Source organism: Oncorhynchus clarkii, unplaced genomic scaffold (genome assembly GCF_045791955.1).
Source record: "Oncorhynchus clarkii lewisi isolate Uvic-CL-2024 unplaced genomic scaffold, UVic_Ocla_1.0 unplaced_contig_1658_pilon_pilon, whole genome shotgun sequence".
NCBI lineage: Eukaryota > Metazoa > Chordata > Actinopteri > Salmoniformes > Salmonidae > Oncorhynchus > Oncorhynchus clarkii.
In genome coordinates this window covers 123,372-146,257 of record NW_027261071.1, presented here as the reverse complement: position 1 = coordinate 146,257, position 22,886 = coordinate 123,372, and the positions used below count along the sequence as shown (strand labels likewise).

Genomic DNA, 22,886 nt, shown 5'->3' with positions numbered 1-22,886 from the left:
GCCTTGTTTTTTTTAACTTTAGGTAGCCTGTACCTGTGTCCAGAGGGAAGGAGCTGGTATTCGGAGTGGACTGGATGGGAAGAGTCATCCGCTATTTTATTGGCCTTCTGGAGGGCTCTGCCCAGGTAGAGAGATGACAGATTATCACGATCGTCGTGAGAAGCGGACCAAAGCGCAGCGTGGTGTGAATGCATCATTTTAATGGATGACGAAAACACACCGTAAACAATAAATGACCACCGACCGTGACGCTATAATACGAACTGTGCTGACACAAGCAACTAACATAGACAATCACCCACAATGACAAAACAGGCTACCTAAATATGGTTCCCAATCAGAGACAACGACTAACACCTGCCTCTGATTGAGAACCATATCAGGCCAAACACAGAAACAGACAAACTAGACATACAACATAGAATGCCCACTCAGATCACACCCTGACCAAACAAAACCTATAACATACAAACTATGGTCAGGGCGTGACACAGATGTTGCTGTTGCTGCCCCATGATTTTCCCACAAGTCCTGACTATCTTTCAGAACCTATTTTTCTGTGCAACATTGATATTCCCAAACCAGCAGGTCAAGTAGTAGGACAGAATGCTCTCAATGAATGCTTTATAAAAGAGAACCATGATGGTTAGATCAACATTAGAAAATTACAATTTCCATAGGAAATACAGTCTCTGTTGGCCTTTCTTCAAAATAACGTCAGTACACTGATCCCAGGACAGCTTGTTGTCAGTGACTAGCCCAAGGTATTTGTACTCCTCCACTATTTCAATGGGCTCACATTTGTCAGCGAGGGTGTGTGAATAGTCGTGTTCCTTCAAAAGTCAATCACCAAGTCCTTTGTTTTTTTATGTATTTAATTTTAGATGGGATGACTCACACCAAACATTAAAATCATTCAGAGCCGGTTCGTGCTCTGTCTTATCCCTTTCAAGTAGACCGGCCAAAGTGTCGTCAGCATATTTGATCAGGTGGCGCCCTGGGAACCGGCTCCGTCAGCTGTCTGTGTACAGTATGAATAGTACTGGTGAAAGAACACTGCCCTGGGGGGTTCCAACTGAAGTAGTGCACACCTCAGAGAGTGTGTTGCCAACTCCTACCTGCTGAGACCTATCATTTAGGAATTTGGTCTGAATAGACCAAATCTGAATAGCATAGCATCAAATCTGATGTCTCCTCTCAGTCTGTCTGCGAGAAACCAATGGATTGATTGTGTTAAATGCTGAGGAGAAATCTGTGAACATGATACGCACATGGGTTTCACTGCCCTCCAAATGCACGTACACCAGATGAAAGAGCTAGAGGTTGGCATCCTCTGTTCCTCTCTCTGACCAGCATGCAAATTGGAGGGTGTCAAGAAGGTGTCTGGTGGTGTTGATGATGTATGCCTTAATCTTTTCAAGAGATTTAATCAAGAGAGAGGTAAGAGGTCTGGAGTCATTACTAAGGTCTGTAGTCATTTGATGCAGATGGATGAGAGGTTTTTGAGATAGGTCTAACAATAGATTATGTTAGCAGGCCTGGGCTCTTTCATGTTCCAGTGCTTTTGAACACTGGTATGACTTCCTCATTGATGACAAGGGCGCTCTCGGTTGCCATGACATCCTCCTTCACACAGGCAGGGGGAGCGGGGCCGCCCCCCGCTTCAAAGCGGGTGAAGAACTTGTTGAGTTCATTGGCTGTAGAGAGTCACACCCTCTCATCCGGGTGGGATCGATATGTTGCCTCCCTTTGAAGGGGGCATTTGCCATATTCTTAATGCCCATCCTAGCAGTCTCCCTGTGACATTATCTGTTGCACCTTATCCTTGTACTGGAGAGACTCCCTGTGACATTATCTGTTGCACCTTGTCCTTGTACTGGAGAGTCTCCCTGTGACATTATCTGTTGCACCTTGTCCTTGTACTGGAGAGTCTCCCTGTGACATTATCTGTTGCACCTTGTCCTTGTACTGGAGAGTCTCCCTGTGACATTATCTGTTGCACCTTGTCCTTGTACTGGAGAGTCTCCCTTGTCCTTGTACTGGAGAGTCTCCCTGTTGCACCTTGTCCTTGTACAGGCATCTCACCTTTTTAATCTCTTTCTTCGTCTCTCTCTGTACCTCTTTTCTTGCGGTGGATTTCCTGAGGCAAACACTTATTTCTTGTTAAGCAACAACAATTAGTTCACTGCTCAATGCAAATGCACAAAGAAAGACTCATCTGGGTCTAAACTTCAAATTCCAAAGTATCAAGTCAACATAACAGTCTGTACAAGGTAATGCTCTTTATTTATGCTTCTCTCTTAATATTTACTATGTTGTGACTATTAAGAAATGTACATTGTTTAAAGGTGACAGACAAAAGTTGTTTAACAGATAAATACATTATAATATTGAATTTCATTTATTTCGCTACAAACATATACAGTGTTATATATATATCTTCCTGAAGAAAACACAAAGTGTCACATTCTGACCTTTATTCCTTTGTTTTGTCTTTATTTTAGTATGGTCAGGGCGTAAGTTGGGGTGGGCAGTCTATGTTCGTTTTTCTATATTTTCTATTTCTGTGTTTGGCCTGATATGGTTCTCAATCAGAGGCAGCTGTCTATCGTTGTTCCTGATTGAGAACCATATTTAGGTAGCCTGTGTTCTATTGTGTTTTGTGGGTGGTTATTTTCTGTGTATTCCACACGGAACTGTTTCGGTTTGTTATTGCGTTGTATTATTTTTGTATTTGCTTGTTCAGTTGTTGATTATCTGAGTAAGTTCTGCACCCCACCTAAGGGCACAGCTGATTTTATACATGTGATCACTCCCTAGTGGTATGATCAAGTGAGTCAATGTATGTATGCATCAATAAGCTGAGGTTACCTTATAAGGCAACCTAGTACAGTAGCTTCTGAATTTCTTAGAATTGTCCTCTGTCACACAAGATCAAAATGTCAAAACCAGACAGTGGTTACTTTTTATCTAGTTTCGGTGACTCAGACCAACCTGCAAACCCACTCACAACAGCCAGGGCTTAACCACAAAGACTAATATAGATCGCTTGTGCAACGTATTGTGGCAGAGTTTTTAGACCCATATCAACAGTATATTATTATAAGGCCTGCAGCAAAACATATGACTCTTAAGGTCCCCTTAATAATGGGGAGGGTCTTTGGGACACAACGTCCTCATTGATGACAAGCGCGCTCTCGGTTGACATGACATCCTCCTTCACACAGGCAGGGGGAGCGGGGCCGCCCCCTGCTTCAAAGCGGGTGAAGAACTTGTTTAGTTAATTGGCTGTAGAGAGGCACACCCTCATCTGGGCAGGGATAAAAATACGTTGCCTCACTTTGAAGGGGGCATTTGCCATATTCTTAAAGCTCATCCAGGCAGAGTCTCCCTGTGACATTATCTGTTGCACCTTATCCTTGTACTGGAGTCTACTGGAGTCTCCCTGTAACATTATCTGTTGCACCTTATCCTTGTACAGGCATCTCACCTTTTTTATCCATTTTTTTCACCTCTGTACCTTTTTTTCTCTCGAGTGGATTTCCTGGGGCAAACACTTGCTTCTTCTTGTTAATAAGCACCAACAATTAGTTCACTGCTCAATGCAAATGCACAAAGAAAGACTCATCTGGGTCTAAACTTCAAATTCCAAAGTATCAAGTCAACATAACAGTCTGTACAAGGTAATGCTCTTTATTTATGCTTCTCTCTTAATATTTACTATGTTGTGACTATTAAGAAATGTACATTGTTTAAAGGTGACAGACAAAAGTTGTTTAACAGATAAATACATTATAATATTGAATTTCATTTATTTCGCTACAAACATATACAGTGTTATATATATATATACAGTACATTGTATTCCCAGAGGAGAGCACTTAATAGCATTAAAACATTTAGCTAATTTATATATTTTGCTCATGGTAATTGACATAAATTAAGCTCTGTGAACTCTGTGAAACTGTTAATTGAATTTTAAGTTCACAAGTTAACTTTGGATGAATTTCAGTCATATGAGCTGAAATTTTTAAAAAAACAATGAATTGAGGGTGATTGCTCTTACAACCAAAAAAACAGTCTTCTAATCAGACCATGTTCAAATTTGGGGTATTTCAATCACTTTCAAAGACATTTCGAAGAAAGTATTTACTTGAAAATACAAATAGTTGAATATTGGAATGTATTTGGAAATACACTTGGAAACACATTTTTCTGCATTTGAAAATATTGAAATGTAAAAATATTGAAATACTCTATGCATTTGAACCCACTTTCTGTTTGTTCCTTGGGTATTTGGCAGAATGTGTTGGGATACAATATTTGAAAATAGTTCAGAGCCTACTATTTGTAGGAAATGTTAAGAGGTAGCGGATTTTGACCACATAATACTCATATTCACACAAGATCAGAATTTCAAATATAAATACTCATGTATTTGTACCCAGGTCTGCTCCTGGTAATTCCATACATTTCAATGTAATATTTAGTTCCCGAAGTGTCACAGTACTCTATGAGGAACTGACATTTGTTTGAATTTAGATATTAATCATTTGAACTAACCATGAACATGTAAATATAATGGTATAATGTTTAATTCTTTGAATCTGTGCTATTGTCTAAAATGTAGGTTCAGGTCTCTCGCTCTTTCTCTCTCTCTCTATCATATTTTAAACAACTTGTAGAAAATACACTTTATGACACTGTCATAAAGAATTATGACCATCCTGTGTCACTTTACTTGGACTAAGAAAATACACTTTGACACTCAAGAAGCATTATGACCATCATAATCACATAAGCCAGATAGGCCAATCACATACATGCCCTTATACCAGTCATCTGTCAAAAAGAGGGTGTCTTGTCCTGCTTCTGCTCTTGCATTCATCCCAGTCATCAGAAACAGAGCATTGGGGTAAGTTCATGTCTGACATCATTTTGTGCGCAATTACAATGATAATTTAATATGCTAAATAAAAAATGTAAAATACTGTTGATACTATGGTGTAATGGAATCTTTTGCCTTGTGTGGTCAGTTTTGTGGGTTTTGAAACTCGTATGTGTCATAACCACCCATAAAATATCATAATATATGTCACAACAGGTCTAAACATATGTAACAATATTATGAGCATATTATGACAGGTTATGACACGTTGTCAGCTGCTATGACATGGTTATGACCGTGTCATAATGTGTTATGACACTAAGTGTGAAGTAAAGTGTTATATCCATATATTTCCCCTTTCTGTAATACACGATTTCCAGTGTTTTGTTTGTGATACTCGAGTTGATGGTCACTAGCCTCGACGCGGTATGTTATGGATTAAACTCACATCTGTTGATAGTGTTTGATGCCAGACTGGAGATACAAGGACCGAGGACACACTGATTATTATTGTATTGTCTGAACACTGTGATTCTGTAGCAATGTCACTTACTTGTTTGGACTTCCCACTTGCCTCTGGGACTGATGTTTACAGAACAGTTGTCTGCTGATTAGGATATAAGGCCAGTTAGACATTTTCTCTGGTTCTGTGCTTGAAGTATCTCCCTGTTGCAACTTGTAATAAACTGAATAGATTGTTTTATTGCCTTTATTGATGACTTCTGTTCGGTTCCCCTGTAAATTCTTCTTACGAGTACCATCCACTTATACTCCTCTACTTTTCTCATCAGCACTTCAATTCCACCACTCAAATGACAGCCCAGTCTTCAAAGACAGTGCTGTCCCTGGACTCTGAGGCGGTGTTCTCACTCAAAGATGGCATCAACTTTAAGAAGAGCCCAGATGATGGCAAGTGCTACATCATATACAAAGAAAATGGAGAGCTGAAGGCCTGCAAGAACCAATGCAAACACCAAGGAGGCCTGTTCATCAAAGACATAGAGGACTTAGATGGAAGGTAAGTAGACTTAAAAGGGAAGTTCAGGACTCTACAACTAAAGATAGTTGGAGTTAGTAGCGGCTGTTTAGAGAATACCGAACCTTGGATTACAGTTTCTCCTGGCCCATAGACTACTTTCAGGCTGAGGAACCATTTAATATCAAGTGGTAAAATCCTGAACTTCTTCTTTAATACCGAGGCTTAGATAAAACACATCTATTCCATGGGACTGAAAGGTTTTTCTGATGCAGGACGGTCCGATGTACAAAACACTACTGGAAGCTGAACGTCTCAACTATGCAGTATGTGAACCCTCCTGACAGCTTCACACAGGATGAGCTGGGTAAGTTGAGCTGCCATTTTCTCAACCTGAAAGGTTATTGAATGGCATTTTAAGTCTATTTGCCATTTTGGGTCATATGAAACGGTATGTCTAATCTTTTGTGTTCTCTGACAACTTGTGTATATTTGTACACATTGTGTGATCCTGATCATTAAATCAAATGTTATGTCACATGCTTCGTAAACAACAGATGTAGACTAACAGTGAAATGCTTACTTACGGGCCTTCCCAACAATGCTGAGAGAAAAAAATAATAACACAAGGAATAAATCCACAGAGTAACGATAACTTGGCTATAGAACGTTACACGAGGTACCAGTATCGAGTAGATGTGCAGGGGTATGATGTAATTGAGGTAGATATGTTCACATAGGTGAGATAAAGTGACCAGGTAACAGGATAGATAATAAACTGTAACAGCAGCGTATGTGATGAGTCAAAAGACTTAGTCCAAAAGGGTCAATGCAGATAGTTAGCCAATAGCTACCTGGACTAACTGTTTAGCAGTCTTATGACTAGGAGGTAGACGCTGTTCAGCGTCCCGTGGGTTGAGTGCCCAGCTCCAGCTGTCCATTCCTTTGGCCATCTAACAATGACATGAGGAACACAATGTAAATAATAAGTCAGATGTTTAATATGTCTATGTACAGTTCAAGTGTGAGGTTTACATATACTTAGGTTGGAGTCATTAGAACTTGTTTTTCAACCATCCACAAATTTCGTGTTAACAAACTATAGTTTTGGCAAGTCAATTAGGACATCTACCTTGTGCATGACATATGTAATCTTTCCAACAATTGTTTACAGACAGATTATTTCACTTATAATTCACTGTATCACAATTCCAGTGGGTCAGAAGTTTACATACACTAAGTTGACTGTGCCTTTAAACAGCTTGGAAAATTCCAGAAAATGATGTCATGGCTTTACTGATAGGCTAATTGACATCATTTGAGTCAATTGGAGTTGCACCTGTGGATGTATTTCAAGGCCTACCTTCAAACTCAGTGCCTTGTTGCTTGACATCATGGGAAAATCAAAAGAAATCAGCCAAGAACTCAAACATTTTTTATAGACCTCCACAAGTCTGGTTCATCCTTGGGAGCAATTTCCTAACGCCTGAAGGTACCACGTTCATCTGTACAAATAATAGTACGCAAGTATAAACACCATGGGACCATGCAGCCGTCATACTGCTCAGGAAAATTATCTATATCGACAGTAAAACGAGTCCTATATCAACATAACCTGAAAGGCTGCTCGCCAAGGAAGAAGCCACTGCTCCAAAACTGCCATAAAAAAGCCAGACTACGGTTTGCAACTGCACATGGGGACAAAATATTGTACTTTTTGGAGACATGTCCTCTTGTCTGATGAAACAAAAATAGAACTGTTTGGCCATAATGACCATCGTTATGTTTGGAGGAAAAAGGGGGAGGCTTGCAAGCCAAAGAACAGCATCCCAACCGTGAAGCACGGGTGGCAGCATCAAGTTGTGTGGGTGTGTTGCTGCAGGAGGGACTGGTGCACTTCACAAATAGATGGCATCATGAGGGAGGACAATTATGTGGACATATTGAAGCTACATCTCAAGACATCAGTCAGGAAGTTAAAGCTTGGTCGCAAATGGGTCTTGCAAATGGACAATGACCCCAAGCATACTTCCAAAGTTGTGGCAAACTGGCTTAAGGACAACAAAGTCAAGGTATTTGAGTGGCCATCACAAAGCCCTGACCTCAATCCTATAGAAAATGTGTGGGCAGAACTGAAAAAGCGTGTGCGAGCAAGGAGGCCTACAAACCTGCCTCAGTTACACCAACTGTGTCAGGAGAAATGGGCCAAAATTCACCCAACGTATTGTGGGAAGCTTGTGGAAGGCTATCCCGTCACGTTTGACCCAAGTTAAACCATTTAAAGGCAATGCTACAAAATACTAATTGAGTGTATGTCACGATCGTCGTTGTAATCATACTCAGACCAAAGCATAGCGTGAAATCGGTTCGACATCTTTTAATTATCAGAGAACCGAACAAAAAAACAAAGAATAAAAGACACGTGAAGCTCAAGCAGTGCTCACAGGTAACTACACAAACAAGATCCCACAAAACACAGTGGGGAAATGGCTGCCTAAATATGATCCCCAATCAGAGACAACGATAAACAGCTGCCTCTGATTGGGAACCATACCAGGCCAACATAGAGAAAAACTACCTAGATTACCCACACCCCGACCTAACCAACATAGAGAATAAAAAGGCTCTCTATGGTCAGGGTGTGACAGTGTATGTAAACTTCTGACCCACTGGGAATGTGACGAAAGAAATAAAAGCCAAAATAAATAATTCTCTCTACTATTATTCTGACATTTCACATTCTTAAAATAAAGTGGTGATCCTAACTGACCTAAAACAGAATATTTACTAGGATTAAATGGAATTGTGAAAAACTGAGTTTAAATGTATTTGGCTAAAGTGTATGTAAACTTCCGACTTCAACTTAAGATAATCAAATAAAAGTAATTCATTAGATTATTAATCGGAAGAGTTTTGACTTTGGCTTGATTTTGCTAACACAGACGTCGTGATGACAGACGAGGGTGGTCTTCAGCTCGTGGAGGTGATCGTCTGGGACCCCTGGTTGGCAGACCCCCAGGATCCACAGGAACTGCAGGAGGGAGAGGTGACTGTGAGTACAGCTCGTCACACACACCCACGGCTGGACAGATCTGAGGCCTTTCCCAGTGGGCAAAACTGGTTGCAATTACATTATGACATCTTACATGACGTCATGGTCAGGATGTATACTGGTTGTATAAAGACGTTTTGTTAAGGTCAGAAAAACATGTCTTGATCTGGTTGTGATCTTGGTCTCGTCATGAAAAAGATGTCTTCACCAGGCTGGTTGAAACTAATGTGGAACACATTACCATGTTGTTTAGTCACAAATTTGTGACAAGAACACAAACACTAGCTATGATCCAAGGCTAGTAGTAATTACCCGGAGTGAATCAAATATGAGCCTTAAAATGATAACCGAGAGTTGTGTGTCTACACAATCTTCTACTCATCTTTGATCTTATCACCACTTTTATAATGTGAAATCTGAGGGTGTACTCTCACCTGAAAGGCTGCAGTGCCAAACTTAAGCCTGGGACACATAAGGGAGATGGGCAAAGGTTGAAAGATATCACCAACCGCCATCCAAGATTCTAGATTACGTATCGGGATAGATCTCCGATCATAGCCGTGCCCAACAACAGTGCAGGACACATTGCTGGGACAGTTGGTCACAGATGACTTTTTGACCATCTCCCCTGTGTTCATTTAAATTCCAGAGACACAGAAATGACAGTCCCAACACCGACACCTCTGAGATTTTCCCCATATGGCCGACAGGCTATTTATATCAATGTGATTGATGGTCAACAGCGCCGCACGCAAATCTAAAAAGATAGCACGTCGGGCGACAAGATTCTCCACTCCAAACTCAACCTTCATGTTCCTCCAGGTGACCTACCTTACCCATGCATGCATGGAGCTCCAGCTAGGGGGGAAGAAGATGATATTCGACCCCTGGCTGACGGGTCCGGCATTCGCCAGGGGCTGGTGGCTGCTCCATGAGCCCCCTGCTGACTCCATGGAAAGGCTGTGCATGGCCGACCTCATCTACATCAGCCACATGCACTCCGACCACCTCAGGTATTCAGAGATGGTACCTATATGGAATGTGGTACAGGTATGTAGAGATGGTACCTGTATGGTACAGGTATGTAGAGATGGTACCTGTATGGAGTATGGTACAGGTATGTAGAGATGGTATCTGTATGGAGTATGGTAAAGGCATGTAGAGATGGTACCTGTATGGAGTATGGTACAGGTATGTAGAGATGGTATCTGTATGGAGTATGGTAAAGGCATGTAGAGATGGTATCTGTATGGAGTATGGTACAGGCATGTAGAGATGGTACCTGTATGGTACAGGCATGTAGAGATGGTACCTGTATGGAGTATGGTACAGGTATGTAGAGATGGTACCTGTATGGAGTATGGTACAGGTATGTAGAGATGGTACCTGTATGGAGTATGGTACAGGTATGTAGAGATGGTATCTGTATGGAGTATGGTACAGGCATGTAGAGATGGTACCTGTATGGAGTATAGCAGAATGAAATGGATTGATATGGGAGGATGGGCTCAGTGAAACTGGAAGGGAATGGACTGAACGTATCAAACACATACTATTCCAAACATTACAATGAGCCCGTCCTCCGCAATCTCCACCCACCAGCCACGACTGATTTCAATGTATTTATAATTTTGGCCCCACTTTAACGAAGTATAAAGGCATTTTATAGCATGCATTAAGTTTCTGAAGCACTACGCAAATGCTTCACAGATAATCTATAAGTGTGTGTCATATTCTATAAATGGTGTATAAAGGGTGGTGTATAAATGGTGTATAAACTATGTATGTTTATACACCATTTATAGAGTATGAGATAAATGCTTCACATATCATCTATGTAAGCTATATTGAGCCTTTATAAGTTGTACTTAGTTTAAAGTGGGACCCTAATTTCAATTACGGAAGTAAGCAGAAATGTTGATTCCAATTTTCCTTATAAGGATGAGCACACAGAAGGCAGGACGTTTTAAGATGATTCCTGAAAAATTTATTTTCAGCTACCCAACCTTAAAATCCCTCTCTGCGACAAGACCCGATGTTCCTATTTATGTTGGCGACACATCAAGGCCAGTGTTCTGGTAAGGGTTATCTATATACAGTTGAACTCGGAAGTTTACATACACTTAGGTTGGAGTCATTAAAACTTGTTTTTCAACCACCCCACAAATATCTTGTTAACAAACTATAGTTTTGGCACATCGGTTAGGACATCTACTTTGTGCATGACAGAAGTAATTTTTCCAAAAATTGTTTACACACAGATTATTTCACTTATAAATCACTGTATCACAAAATAAGTGGGTCAGAAGTTTACATACACTAAGATGATTGTGCCTTTAACCAGCTTGGAAAATTCCATAAAATGATGTCTTGGCTTTAGAAGCTTCTGATAGGCTAATTGACATCATTTGAGTCAATTGGAGGTGTACCTGTGGATGTGTTTCAAGGCCTACCTTCAAATTCAGTGCCTGTTTGCTTGACATCATGGGAAAATCAAAAGAAATCAGCCAAGACCTCAGAAAAAAAATTGTAGACCTCAAGTCAGGTTCATACCTGGGAGCAATTTCCAAACGCCTGAAGGTACCATGTTCATCTGTACAAACAATATTACGCAATTATAAACACCATGGGACCACGCAGTCGTCATACCGCTCAGGAAGGAGAAGCGTTTTGTCTCAATCCCAGAACAAAAGCAAAGGACCTTGTGAAGATGCTGGAGGAAACAGGTACAAAAGTATCTATATCCACAGTTAAACGAGTCCTATATCAACATAAGTTGAAAGGCCTCTCAGCAAGTAAGAAGCCACTGCTCCAAAACCGCCATAAAAAAGCCAGACTACGGTTTGTAACTGCACATTGGGCCAAAAATAGTACTTTTTGGCCATAATGACCATCGTTATTTTTGGAGGAAAAAGGGGGAGGCTTGCAAGCTGAAGAGCACCATCCCAACCGTGATGAATGGGGGTGGCAGCATCGTGTTGTGGTGGGGGGGGGGGGCGTGCTTTGCTGCAGGAGGGACTGGTGCACTTTACAAAATAGATGGCATCATGAGATGGGAAATTATTTTGAAGCAGCATCTCAAGACATCAGTCAGGATGTTAAAGCTTGGTCGCAAATGGGTCTTCCAAATGGACAATGACCCCAAGCATACTTCCAATGTTGTGGCAAAATGGCTTAAGGACAAGTTATTGGAGTGGCCATCACAAAGCCCTGACCTCAATCCTATAGGAAATGTGTGGGCAGAACTGAAAAAGCGTGTGCGAGCAAGGAGGCCTACAAACCTGACTCAGTTACACCAGCTCTGTCAGGAGGAATGGGCCAAAATTCACCCAACTTATTGTGGGAAGCTTGTGGAAGGCTACCTGAAATGTTTGACCCTGTCACACCCTGACCATAGAGAGCCATCAGGATTCTCTATGGTGTAATAGGTCACAGCATGACTAGGGGGGTTTTCTAGTTATTATAGTTCTATGTTGGTGTGTGAGTATGGTTCCCAATTGGAGGCAGCTGAATATCATTGCCTCTAATTGGGGATCATACTTAGTGTGTCCCTTTTCCCACCTGCGTTGGGGGATATTGTTTTGTTCTGTTTGAGTGCCATTGTGAGCTACACATTTCACGTTCGTTATATCTTTTTTTTTGGGGGGGGGGGAAGTTTCACTATTAATAAAATGTGGAACTCTACTCACGCTGCGCCTTGGTCCACTTATTTAGACAACGATCGTGACAGACCCAAGTTATTAAACAATTTGAAGGCAGTGCTACCAAATACACTCAATTAGTATGTAAACTACTGACCCACTGGGAATGTGACGAAAGAAATAAAAGCTGAAATAAATCATTCTCTCTACTATTATTCTGACATTTCACATTATTAAAATAAAGTGGTGATCCTAACTGACCTAAAACAGGGAATTTTTACTGGGATTAAATGTCAGGAATTGTGGAAAAACTGAGTTTAAATGTATTTGGCTAAGGTGTATGTAAACTTCCGACTTCAACTGTACATGTCAATCATTAACATGGTTTTACAACCATAAAACAAATGAGTGTCACCTTTATGGGTTTATGCTGTCCTCATTTGAATCATGTTACAGGATGCTGGAGAAAAGGCAGGTGCAGCTGACAAATATCAACGTCGTTCCCTTTGGCATTTGGCAAAACGTAAGCATAAACAGCTCACTTTGCATGAACAGTTTATACGATAAAGGAACCTCTGTCAAAAGGCTCTTCTTTAATGCCCTTCTCCTGTTGTCTCCGTCAGATTGATGAGCACCTCAGATTCATGATTCTGAAGGATGAAGTGCACCCTGAATTGGACACCTGTATCATTGTTGAATATAAAGGTAGTCATCATGTCCTTTGTAAGAGCACGTAGTGCTAGCTTCTCCAGAGCCCTGGGTTCAATTCCTGCAGTCACAGGAAGTCACTTTTCATAAAAGGGTCTGCTAAGTGGTATATACACCGAGTGTACGAAACATTAGGAACACCTTCCTAATATTGAATTGCACCCCCCTTTGCCATCAGAACAACCTCAATTGGACTCTATTGGCATGGACTCTACAAGGTATTGAAAGTGTTCCACAGGGATGCTGGCCCATGTTGACTCCAAAGCTTCCCACAGTTGTGTCAAGTTAGATGGATTTCTTTTGGGTGGTGAACCATTCTTGATACACACGGGAAACTGTTGAGCATGAAAAACCCAGCAGCGCTGCAGTTCTTGACACACTCAAACCGGTGTACCTGGTACCTACTACCATACCACCTTCAAAGGCACTTAAATATTTTGTCTTGCCCATTCACCCTCTGAATGACACGCATACACAACCCATGTCTCAAGGGTTAAACATCCTTCTTTAACCTGTCTCCTCCCCTTCATCTACACTGATTGGAGTGGATTTAAATAAGTGATCATACCCTTCACCTGGATTCACCTGGTTAGTCTATTTCACGGAAAGAGCATGTGTTCCTAATGTTTTGTCCAGTCAGTGTACAAGTGCAGGTCACACATTCTGACTTTCATCCCACTTTATCCACCAACAGATTATACATCCATATAAAGATGGGCTCCATCAGGATAATTAAGACTCATTATTTTATTGAACATGCACATCCTGTCTGATTCAGGTCCTTGTCAGTTCAGTAGTAGAAGTATATGTCAGCGCCACCTGGTAGGCATACGATGCACCTTAAAGCCTTATCTCAACCTTATCTCATTTGACGGGTGCATCTGATCCTGGTTCTCCCACCCAGGTCATATGATCCTCAACACGGTGGACTGCACCAGGCCAAACTACGGCCGACTGCCCCACAATGTAGACCTGATGATGAGCGACTTTGCTGGAGGGGCGTCTGGCTTCCCCATGACCTTCAGTGGAGGAAAATACACAGGTGAGGTGGACAGGTATACAGCATCCAAATGTATAGCCGGACAAATAACAGAGAAATGAATTGCTCCCTTGGGTTTTCCTGGCTATTGACTGCAGATGGAGTGAATCTCAATTGTATTTCCTCTCTCCTTATCTCCTCCTCAAAGCACATCGGAACAGATATGAGGTTACTTCCCTCGGATGTTCTCCTCCAATGCATTTTGAGGAGGAGGCAAGGGGAGAGGAAGCGAGGAATCAAGGAAACACAACTGAGATTCACTCATCGACTAGTGTCGATTTCACCCTGCAGAGAGCTGGAAAGCTGATTTCATCAAGAATGAAAGGAAGAAGCTCATGAACTACAAGGCCCAGCTGGTAAAATCCTTGCAGCCCAAGATCTACTGCCCGTTTGCCGGTTACTTTGTCGAAGCACATCCCTCAGACAGGTATTACAAAACGTTTAATATTTTGTGTACAAATTCCGTTCTAGGTTGAGGTTAGGTTTTGACCCCTCTTATTGCTTCAATTGCAGTCACTCAATATAACTTGCATCCCAATTTGACATTGACAACTGACATAAGTTAACTGACAGGTACATTAAGGAAACTAACACGAAAAACAAAGCGGAGGAGCTCAATGCCCTGATCAAGAAGAGCGCTCCAGGCATAACAACATGGACACCCAAGCCAGGCGCTGTGCTCGATCTGGCACTGGCTCTGATGAGCCCCAGCCGGTAGGATTGCTCATCAATCAGCAAATCGTGTGTGTGTCCATGTCTGTCATATCAGTCCATACTCCATAGAAATGCCAACAATCATCAATAATCACAAATCACATTTTAGTGTTTGATGTTTCCCTCTGTTGTCAATACCATTATTACCTCACTTCCCTACATTGTTAACCTCTATTACATCACTTCCCTACATTGTCTACCATTATTACATCACTTTCCTACATTATCTACGATTATTGCATCACTTCCTTACATTGTCAACCATTTTTACCTCACTTCCCTACATTGTCTGCCATTATCTCACTTCCCTACATTGTCTGCCATTATTATCTCACTTCCCTACATTGTCTGCCATTATTATCTCACTTCCCTACATTGTCTGCCATTATGTTCTCTTTCTACATTCTGTTTTTCCTACATCATTGAATTCCTTTTTAATGTTGTAACCCAGGTAAAATGCACTGTAAATCATGTATGATTTGACTATAACCACAGGAAAGCCATCACCGACCCTCCATCCGGGACAAACATCTATAAGGACAGTTGGGACTTTGATTTGTACGTGGATGAACTGAACAGGGCCATCACCGCTGAGATATTTAAACATAAAAGCTGGATCCAATTTTATTACATCTGGGCAGGGTTTAAAAACTACAATCTAGTTGTCCGGGTAAATATTGCAGTCCATATAAAAGTCCTCACAGCTCTTAGTGCTCTACTGCACATCTACAAGCTGACTCCTGGGGTGGATTCATTAGTCGCAGACTGTTGCAAAACGTTTTTTCAACAGAAACCGATTACTGTTTACTCTTGGAACCAAACGGAAGCCTGAATTTGTCCAATAGAAACTTGTTGGACATGGCAAAATGTTTTTTGTTTGGATTAAACGGACTAAACTTTTTTGCAACAGTCTGCAATTTAGGAATACACTCCTGGTTACTCCTGACTCGCATTCAGTAGGCAGTAAAACATGCAAGGAAAATTTTAAATATTATTGGACAATCTCAATTTTAAAACGTTTCTAGGTTTTGTACCGACTGAACGCGACCCCTTCCATTCACTTCCTCTCTCTGCAGATTTCTGGAACGTTTAAAACATGTACGGACGCTCTCACGGACACAGACTAAGCCTATTCCTGAATTTAAAAAAAATAAAAGCTCAATGGAGAATCTCTATCGAATTTTTGGGGGGTTCCAGGACTAGGCTTAATGTCCAGGAAACTGCCCTTGGAACAGCTGATTTTGGCTGCTTGGATTGCCAGATGGGCAGGCTTGACACTCTAGGGACTATGACCCTTGGTTCCATTGTGCCAGGCATGTTCAATCAATTTGAAAAATAAAAAAATATTTTTTACCCAAATCTAGTGGGTTCGAGGGTTGAAATTAGAACAAATCTTTTCCAATTCTTCTCATTCTTTTGCTACTTTCTTTTAAGATTCTGGTAATTCTTTAGATTCTGTTTATTGATTCTGGTTATTCTGGTTATTCATATTCTAGTTATCTGGTATTTATCATAACTGCAGGTCAGTGAATAACGCAAATTGTTTGAATTCCAACTAAACATAGCCTAACTGTTTGTAATATGTATTTAAGGTCATAGAGACAGATGAGGACTTCATTCCGATAGCCAATGGCTACAACTATCTGGTGGACTTCATGGATCTGTCCTTCCCTACTCAGAGGCCCACTAGAGAGCACCCTTATGAGGAGGTGAGCATGGCTACAACACCTGCTCACCTATATACTATTAAGTACACTGCACTCAACTTGAGAAGGATCAAAACAAACATTGTGGAGCAGGAACATAGCATGTTACAAATCTGTCATAAGGGTGGCAGGTAGCCTAACAGTTAAGAGCACTGGGCCAGTTACCGAAAGGTTGCTGGTTCAAATCCCTGAGCTTACTATGTGAAAAATATTTTGATGTTCCCTTGAGCAAGGCACTTACAGTGCATTCGGAAAGTATTCAGACCCCTTTACTTTTCCACATTTTGTTATATTACAGCCTTATTCTAAAATGGATTAAATAAAATAAATCCTCATCAGTCTACACAATATCCTATATTGACAAAGCAAAAATAGGTTTTTAGATTTATTTTTGCAAATGTCAAGAAATTATAAAATACCTTTTTTACATAAATATTCAGACCATTTGCTATGAGACTCGAAATTAAGCTCAGGTGCATCATCCTGTTTCCATTCATCATCCTTGAGATGTTTCTCCAAATTGACTGGAGTCCACCGGTTGTAAATTCAATTGATTGGACATGATTTGGAAAGGCACAGACCTGTCTATATAAGGTCCCACTGTTGACAGTACATGTCAAACCAAGCCATGAGGTTGAAGGAATTGTCCATAGAGCTCCGAGACAGGATTATGTCGAGGCACAGATCTGGAGATGGGTACCAAAAATGATCTGCACCATTGAAGTTCTCCTAGAACACAGTGGCCTCCCTCATTCTTAATTGGAAGACATTTGGAACCACCAAGACTCTACCTAGAGCTGGCCGCCTGGCTAAACTGAGGATTCAGGGGAGAAGGGCCTTGGTCAGGGAGGTGACCTAGAACCCGATGGTCACTCTGACAGAACTCCAGAGTTCCTCTGTGGAGATGGGAGAACCTTCCAGAAGGACAACCATCTCGGCAGCACTCCACAAATCAGGCCTTTATTGTAACGTGGCCAGACGGAAGCCACTCCTCAGTAAAAATGCACATGCCAAAAGGCACCTAAAGGACTCTCAGACCATGACAAACAGGATTCTCTGGTCTGATGAAACCAAGATTGAACTCTTTGGCCTGAATGCCAAGCGTCACGTCTGGAGGAAACCTGGCTTTGGGACAAGTCTCTGAATGTCCTTGAGTGGCCCAGCCAAAACCCAATCTAACATCTCTGAAGAGACCTGAAAACAGCTGTGCAGCTACGCTCCCCATCCAACCTGACAGAGCTTGAGAGGATCTACAGAAAAGAATGGGAGAAACTCCCCAAATACAGGTGTACCAAGCTTGTCGTATCATGTCCAAGAAGAATCAAGGCTGTAATCGCTGCCAAAGGTGTTTCAATAAAGTAAAGGGTCTGAATACTTATGTAAATGTGATATATATATATTTTTAAATGCAATACATTTACAAACATTTCTAAAAAGCTGTTTTTGCTTTGTCATTATGGGGTATTGTGTATAGATGAGAGTTTAAAAAAAAATCAATATTAGAATAAGGCTGTAACGTAACAAAATGTGGAAAATGTCAAGGGGTCTGAATACTTTCCGAATGCGCTGTAACCCTAATTGCTACTGTAAGTCGCTCTGGATAAGAGTGTCTGGTAAAATTGTAAATAAGAATAAACTTTTCCCTTTATTCATGTCATTCTCATGAGGTGAACGCTGTTCACAGATACAAAGAGATAGCAGGCTGCTATGCATAACTTCAGGGGTTTGAATGTGTTGTTGTTGGCAGATGCAAATCTGATGTAAACCTGTTTTCAGTTGAAGATAATTGTTTGCTGGATTAAATGCAGTGCTTGATAAGTACAGTGCCTTCAGTATTGGTTTGGGGATGCTTTGCTGGCTCGGGACCTGGACAACTTGCCTTAATAGAAGGATCGCTACACTCGCATTAACATCTGCTAACCATGTGTATGTGACAAATAAAATTTGATTTGATTTGAATAGAAGGATCCATGAATTCTGCTCTTTATCAGAGAATTCTACAGTAGAAAGTCAGGACATCCGTCTGTGAGCTGAAGCTGAAGTGCAGCTGGGTCATACAGCAAGACAATGATACAAAACACACAATCAAGTCTACATGAAAATGGCTAAAAAGCAACAAATTTGAAGTTTTGGAATGGCCTAGTCAAAGTCCAGACCTAATCACAATTGAAATGTTGCAGCAAGACTTGAAACGAGCAGTTCATGCTTGAAAACCTACAAATGTTTCTGAGTTAAAGCAGTTCTACATGCAAGAGTAGGCCAAAATTCCTCAACAGCAATGTGAGAGACTGATCAACAACTAAGGGAAGAATTTGGTTGCAGTCATTGCAGCTAAAGGTGGCACAACCAGTTATTGAGTGTAAGAGGGCAATTACTTTTTCGCACAGGGGAACCGCACAGGTGTCGCATTACTTTGTTAATTAAATTTAAAAAATAAAAAAAAATCTAAACTTAGGTTCCCTTTATCTAATATTAGGTTTGGTTGAAGATCTGATAACATTCAGAATCAAAAATATGCAAAAATTGAGAATCAGAAACGAGGCAAATACTTCTTCACGGCACATCGGTAACAGGCTGACCACACCGCTGGCGTCACGGGCGTGAGCGTTGCAAAATAAATTTAGGAATCTATATTCAATTATTGCACTCGCACTGCTCGCACGTGCCAACGAGCGTCTGCGTTGCCAAGGGCTAAAATAGAAGTCATTTCTATTTCTGATGCAGATTGCGCTGCAAGTCCTGCCTCTCCCTTCTCTTCATTGGTTTATAGAAGCAGGTACACACGTGCCATCTCCTCATTGGTTATACCTACGTGGGTGACTAAAGACGAACAAGGTCAGTGGCGGTAATGCACCTAATTTATGAAAGTTGCCAATCGTAATATAAAGTCAAGAGAAGAAAAAGCCTGGAAGGATGAGAGAAGACTAGAAACAATTCGGTTGACCGTTTTATGTGTGGATTAATTGGTGGAGTAGAGGACCTTGTGCATTTCAGGAAAAATAACATCAATGTTTATATCCCAGGACAAATTAGCTAGGAACAGCAAGCTAGCTAAATATGACAAATTAGCTAGCAAGTGCAAGCTAGCTAGCTAAATTGCCATAAATGTTTAACGCTTTTTGACCTGTCCCCAAATTAATATAATTGGTTCAGAGTTTGTTTTGATATTTTAACCTGCGTGTCGTGATCGCATCTGGTGTGGGGTGACAAAATACATTTATGCACGATGGCGCACGCGTGCAGCCGGTTTGGGTTTCTAGTTAGTCTCAGAGCTTTGCACACCTGGATTGTACAATATTTGCCCATAATTTTATAATTCGTCAAGCTCTGCCAAATTGGTTGTTTATCATTGCTAGACAGCCATGCTATAGATTTTCAAGCTGATTGAAGTTAAAACTTTAACCAGGCCAATCAGGAACATTCAATGTCGTCTTGGTAAGCAACTCCAGTGTATATTTGGCCTCTTGTTTTAGGTTGTCCTGCTGAAAGGAGAATTTGTCTCCCGGTGTCTATTGGACTGAACCAGGTTTTCTAGAATTTAGCCAGTGCTTAGCTATATTCCATTTATTTTTATCCTCCCTAGTCCTTGACGAAGACAAGCATACCCATAACATGATGCAGCCACTACCATGCTTGAAAATATGAAGAGTGGTACTTAGTGATGTTGCGTTTTCTCCAAATATTACACTTTGCATTCAGGACAAAAAGTTACTTTCTTTGCCACATTTCTTGCAGTATTACTTTAGTACCTTGTTAAAAAAAAATATTCTACAGGCTTCCTCCTTTTCCCTCTGTCATTTAGGTTAGTATTATGGAGTAACTACAATGTTGTTTATCCATCTTCAGTTTTCTCCCATAACAGCCATTAAACTCTAACTGTTTTAAAATCATAATTAGCCTCATGGTGAAATCCCTGAGCGGTTTCCTTCCTCTCCAGCAACTGATTTAAGAAGGGCGCTTCTATCTTTGTAATGACTGTGTGTATTAATACAGCATCCAAAGTGTAATTAATAACTTCATTATGCTCAAAGAGATATTCCATGTCTTCTACTCCCTCCCCCACCACCCCATCTACCAATAGGTGCCAGCCCCCTGGTCTTTGTGGTTGACTCTGTGCTTGAAATTCACTGCTTGACTGAGGCAACTTACAGCTAATTATATGTGTGGGGTACAGAGATGGGGTCGTCATTTAAAATAACAATGTTAAATAATATTATTGCACACAGTGAGTCAATGCAACTTGTGACTTGTTAAGCACAGTTTTATTCCTGAACTTATTTAGGCTTGCAATAACAAAGGGGTTGAATACTTATTGATTAATTATTTTTAATTCATTTGTAAGCATTTCTAAAAACATAATTCCACTTTGACATTATGGGATATTGTGTGTAGATCAGTGACACAAAAGCTAAATGTAATCCATTTGTAATTCAGGCTGTAACAACAACATGTGGAAAAGGTCAAGGGGTGTGAATACTTTCTGAAGGCACTGTACACTGCACTCCATTTATGAGAAGGATCAATACAACATACAACTGGGGCAGAAACATACCATGATACAAATCTGTCATAAGAATAACATTTCCCTGGACTCATGTCATTCTCATAAGAGGTGAACGTACGAGGCACAGACACACCGAGATGGCAGGCTACTGCAAAACTTTAGGGTTTTGAATGTGTTGTGGTTGGCAGATGAAAATCTGATGCCAAGCTGTTTTCAGTTGAAGATAATTGTTACTGGATAATAAGTGTAAGTTCCGGATTACTGAACGGGCACACATGGCAAAATGTGTAGAATAGCAATACATTCGATTTAACATGGAAAAATGTTCTGTCATATGTGTAGAATAGCATAAATTGAACTATAAAACAGCACATTTTTCTCTCTGCCCCATGGCAAAATGTGTTGAAATGCAAGAAGTTAGCTGTTTAGCTGGTGGTAGGGGCCCCGGGGCCCCAGATGCTGTAGTCCTGCCCTGCTTAAATGCCAACATGCTTTGTAAGGAACCGCCATTTATCTGCAAGTGGATCATTCGTTTGTTTTCCATTTCATGTAACTTGATTGGACTGAGAGGTGTACTACTTTCTCTTCTGTAAAGATCAAGAACAGGATCGGAGTCATGAGGCACGTGGTGAAGAATGGCCTTCTTTGGGACGACCTGTATATCGGCTTCCAGAACCGTCTGAGCAGAGAGCCAGACGTCTACCACCACCGGTAAGTCCTCGTCTCCTCACCTTCCCTCCTTTGCTTTCTTCCTCCCTTACCAGACATCTACCACCACCGATAAGCCCTCGTTTACTCACCTTCCCTCCCTTCCTTCCTAATTTACCAGACCCAGGCATCTACCACTACCAGTCTATTGTATTGCATTGCTGTACACTAGAGCAACGATTCTCAACTGGTGTGTCGGGACCCTAATATTGTACCTGTCTTGGTTATTTGTCCAGGTTCTGGAACCACTTCCAGACAGAGTTGCCAGTCACTGGGCCGGACTGGGACTTGTTCCTGCAGCAGGTGCCATCATACCAGAGGTCTGCTGAACCCCAGGGAATCCAAACAGAAAGTGTCTCTGCTTCTACATTCTTAGAAAAAGCAGACTGTACTGTCTCATGAGAACCAAGCTTTGTGCCTGTATCTATTAATGAATAGTAATGAATAAGAAGAGCTGCTCTCCCTGTCACTGTAGGCACCACCAACCTCCCTGTGCTACTGAAACAGGGAAAAAGGGATGTGGCTGACAAGATTTAATTTCTAAATTGGTTCAAATAATAGCTTCATTTAGGGTTCATTTTCTAATTCGTTTTTTTCATGTAATGGTGAAATCAATTAACATAGCATCTATTGTTGCTTGGCAGGTCTGTATGTAGGGGACTAGTAACAAAAAGTAGGAAAATATATGCACTCACTACTATCGCTCTGGTAAGAGCATCTGCTAAATGACTAACATGTAGAATATGAATAAACTTTATCATTGATTATTATGTGTATTATTGATTATGTGATTTTGGACGTGTGCTGACAATGCATTTGTTACTCGTCCAATATCTATTCATTGAACACAACTTAGTTTTTATTTTTTCATAACAAAAATAAAATAGGTTAGGGTTAAGTTAATGTTAGGGTTAATGTTAGGGTTAAGGTTAGGGTTAAGGGTTTGGTTA

General features: G+C 40.9%; 1 protein-coding gene across 1 annotated transcript; it reads left to right on the top strand.

Annotated features, from left to right (window-relative positions):
• The first annotated feature begins 5,700 nt into the window (after nucleotides 1–5,700).
• On the top strand, nucleotides 5,701–22,338 carry LOC139404556 (cytidine monophosphate-N-acetylneuraminic acid hydroxylase-like). The gene is made up of 14 exons (XM_071147256.1): nucleotides 5,701–5,906; nucleotides 6,140–6,231; nucleotides 8,807–8,916; nucleotides 9,739–9,929; nucleotides 10,914–10,994; nucleotides 13,014–13,080; nucleotides 13,181–13,262; nucleotides 14,170–14,307; nucleotides 14,596–14,731; nucleotides 14,878–15,018; nucleotides 15,514–15,688; nucleotides 16,611–16,727; nucleotides 21,824–21,939; nucleotides 22,173–22,338. Exons 1-14 carry the CDS (start codon nucleotides 5,701–5,703, stop codon nucleotides 22,336–22,338), a joined length of 1,818 nt encoding a protein of 605 aa, XP_071003357.1.
• The last annotated feature ends 548 nt before the right edge of the window (nucleotides 22,339–22,886 follow it).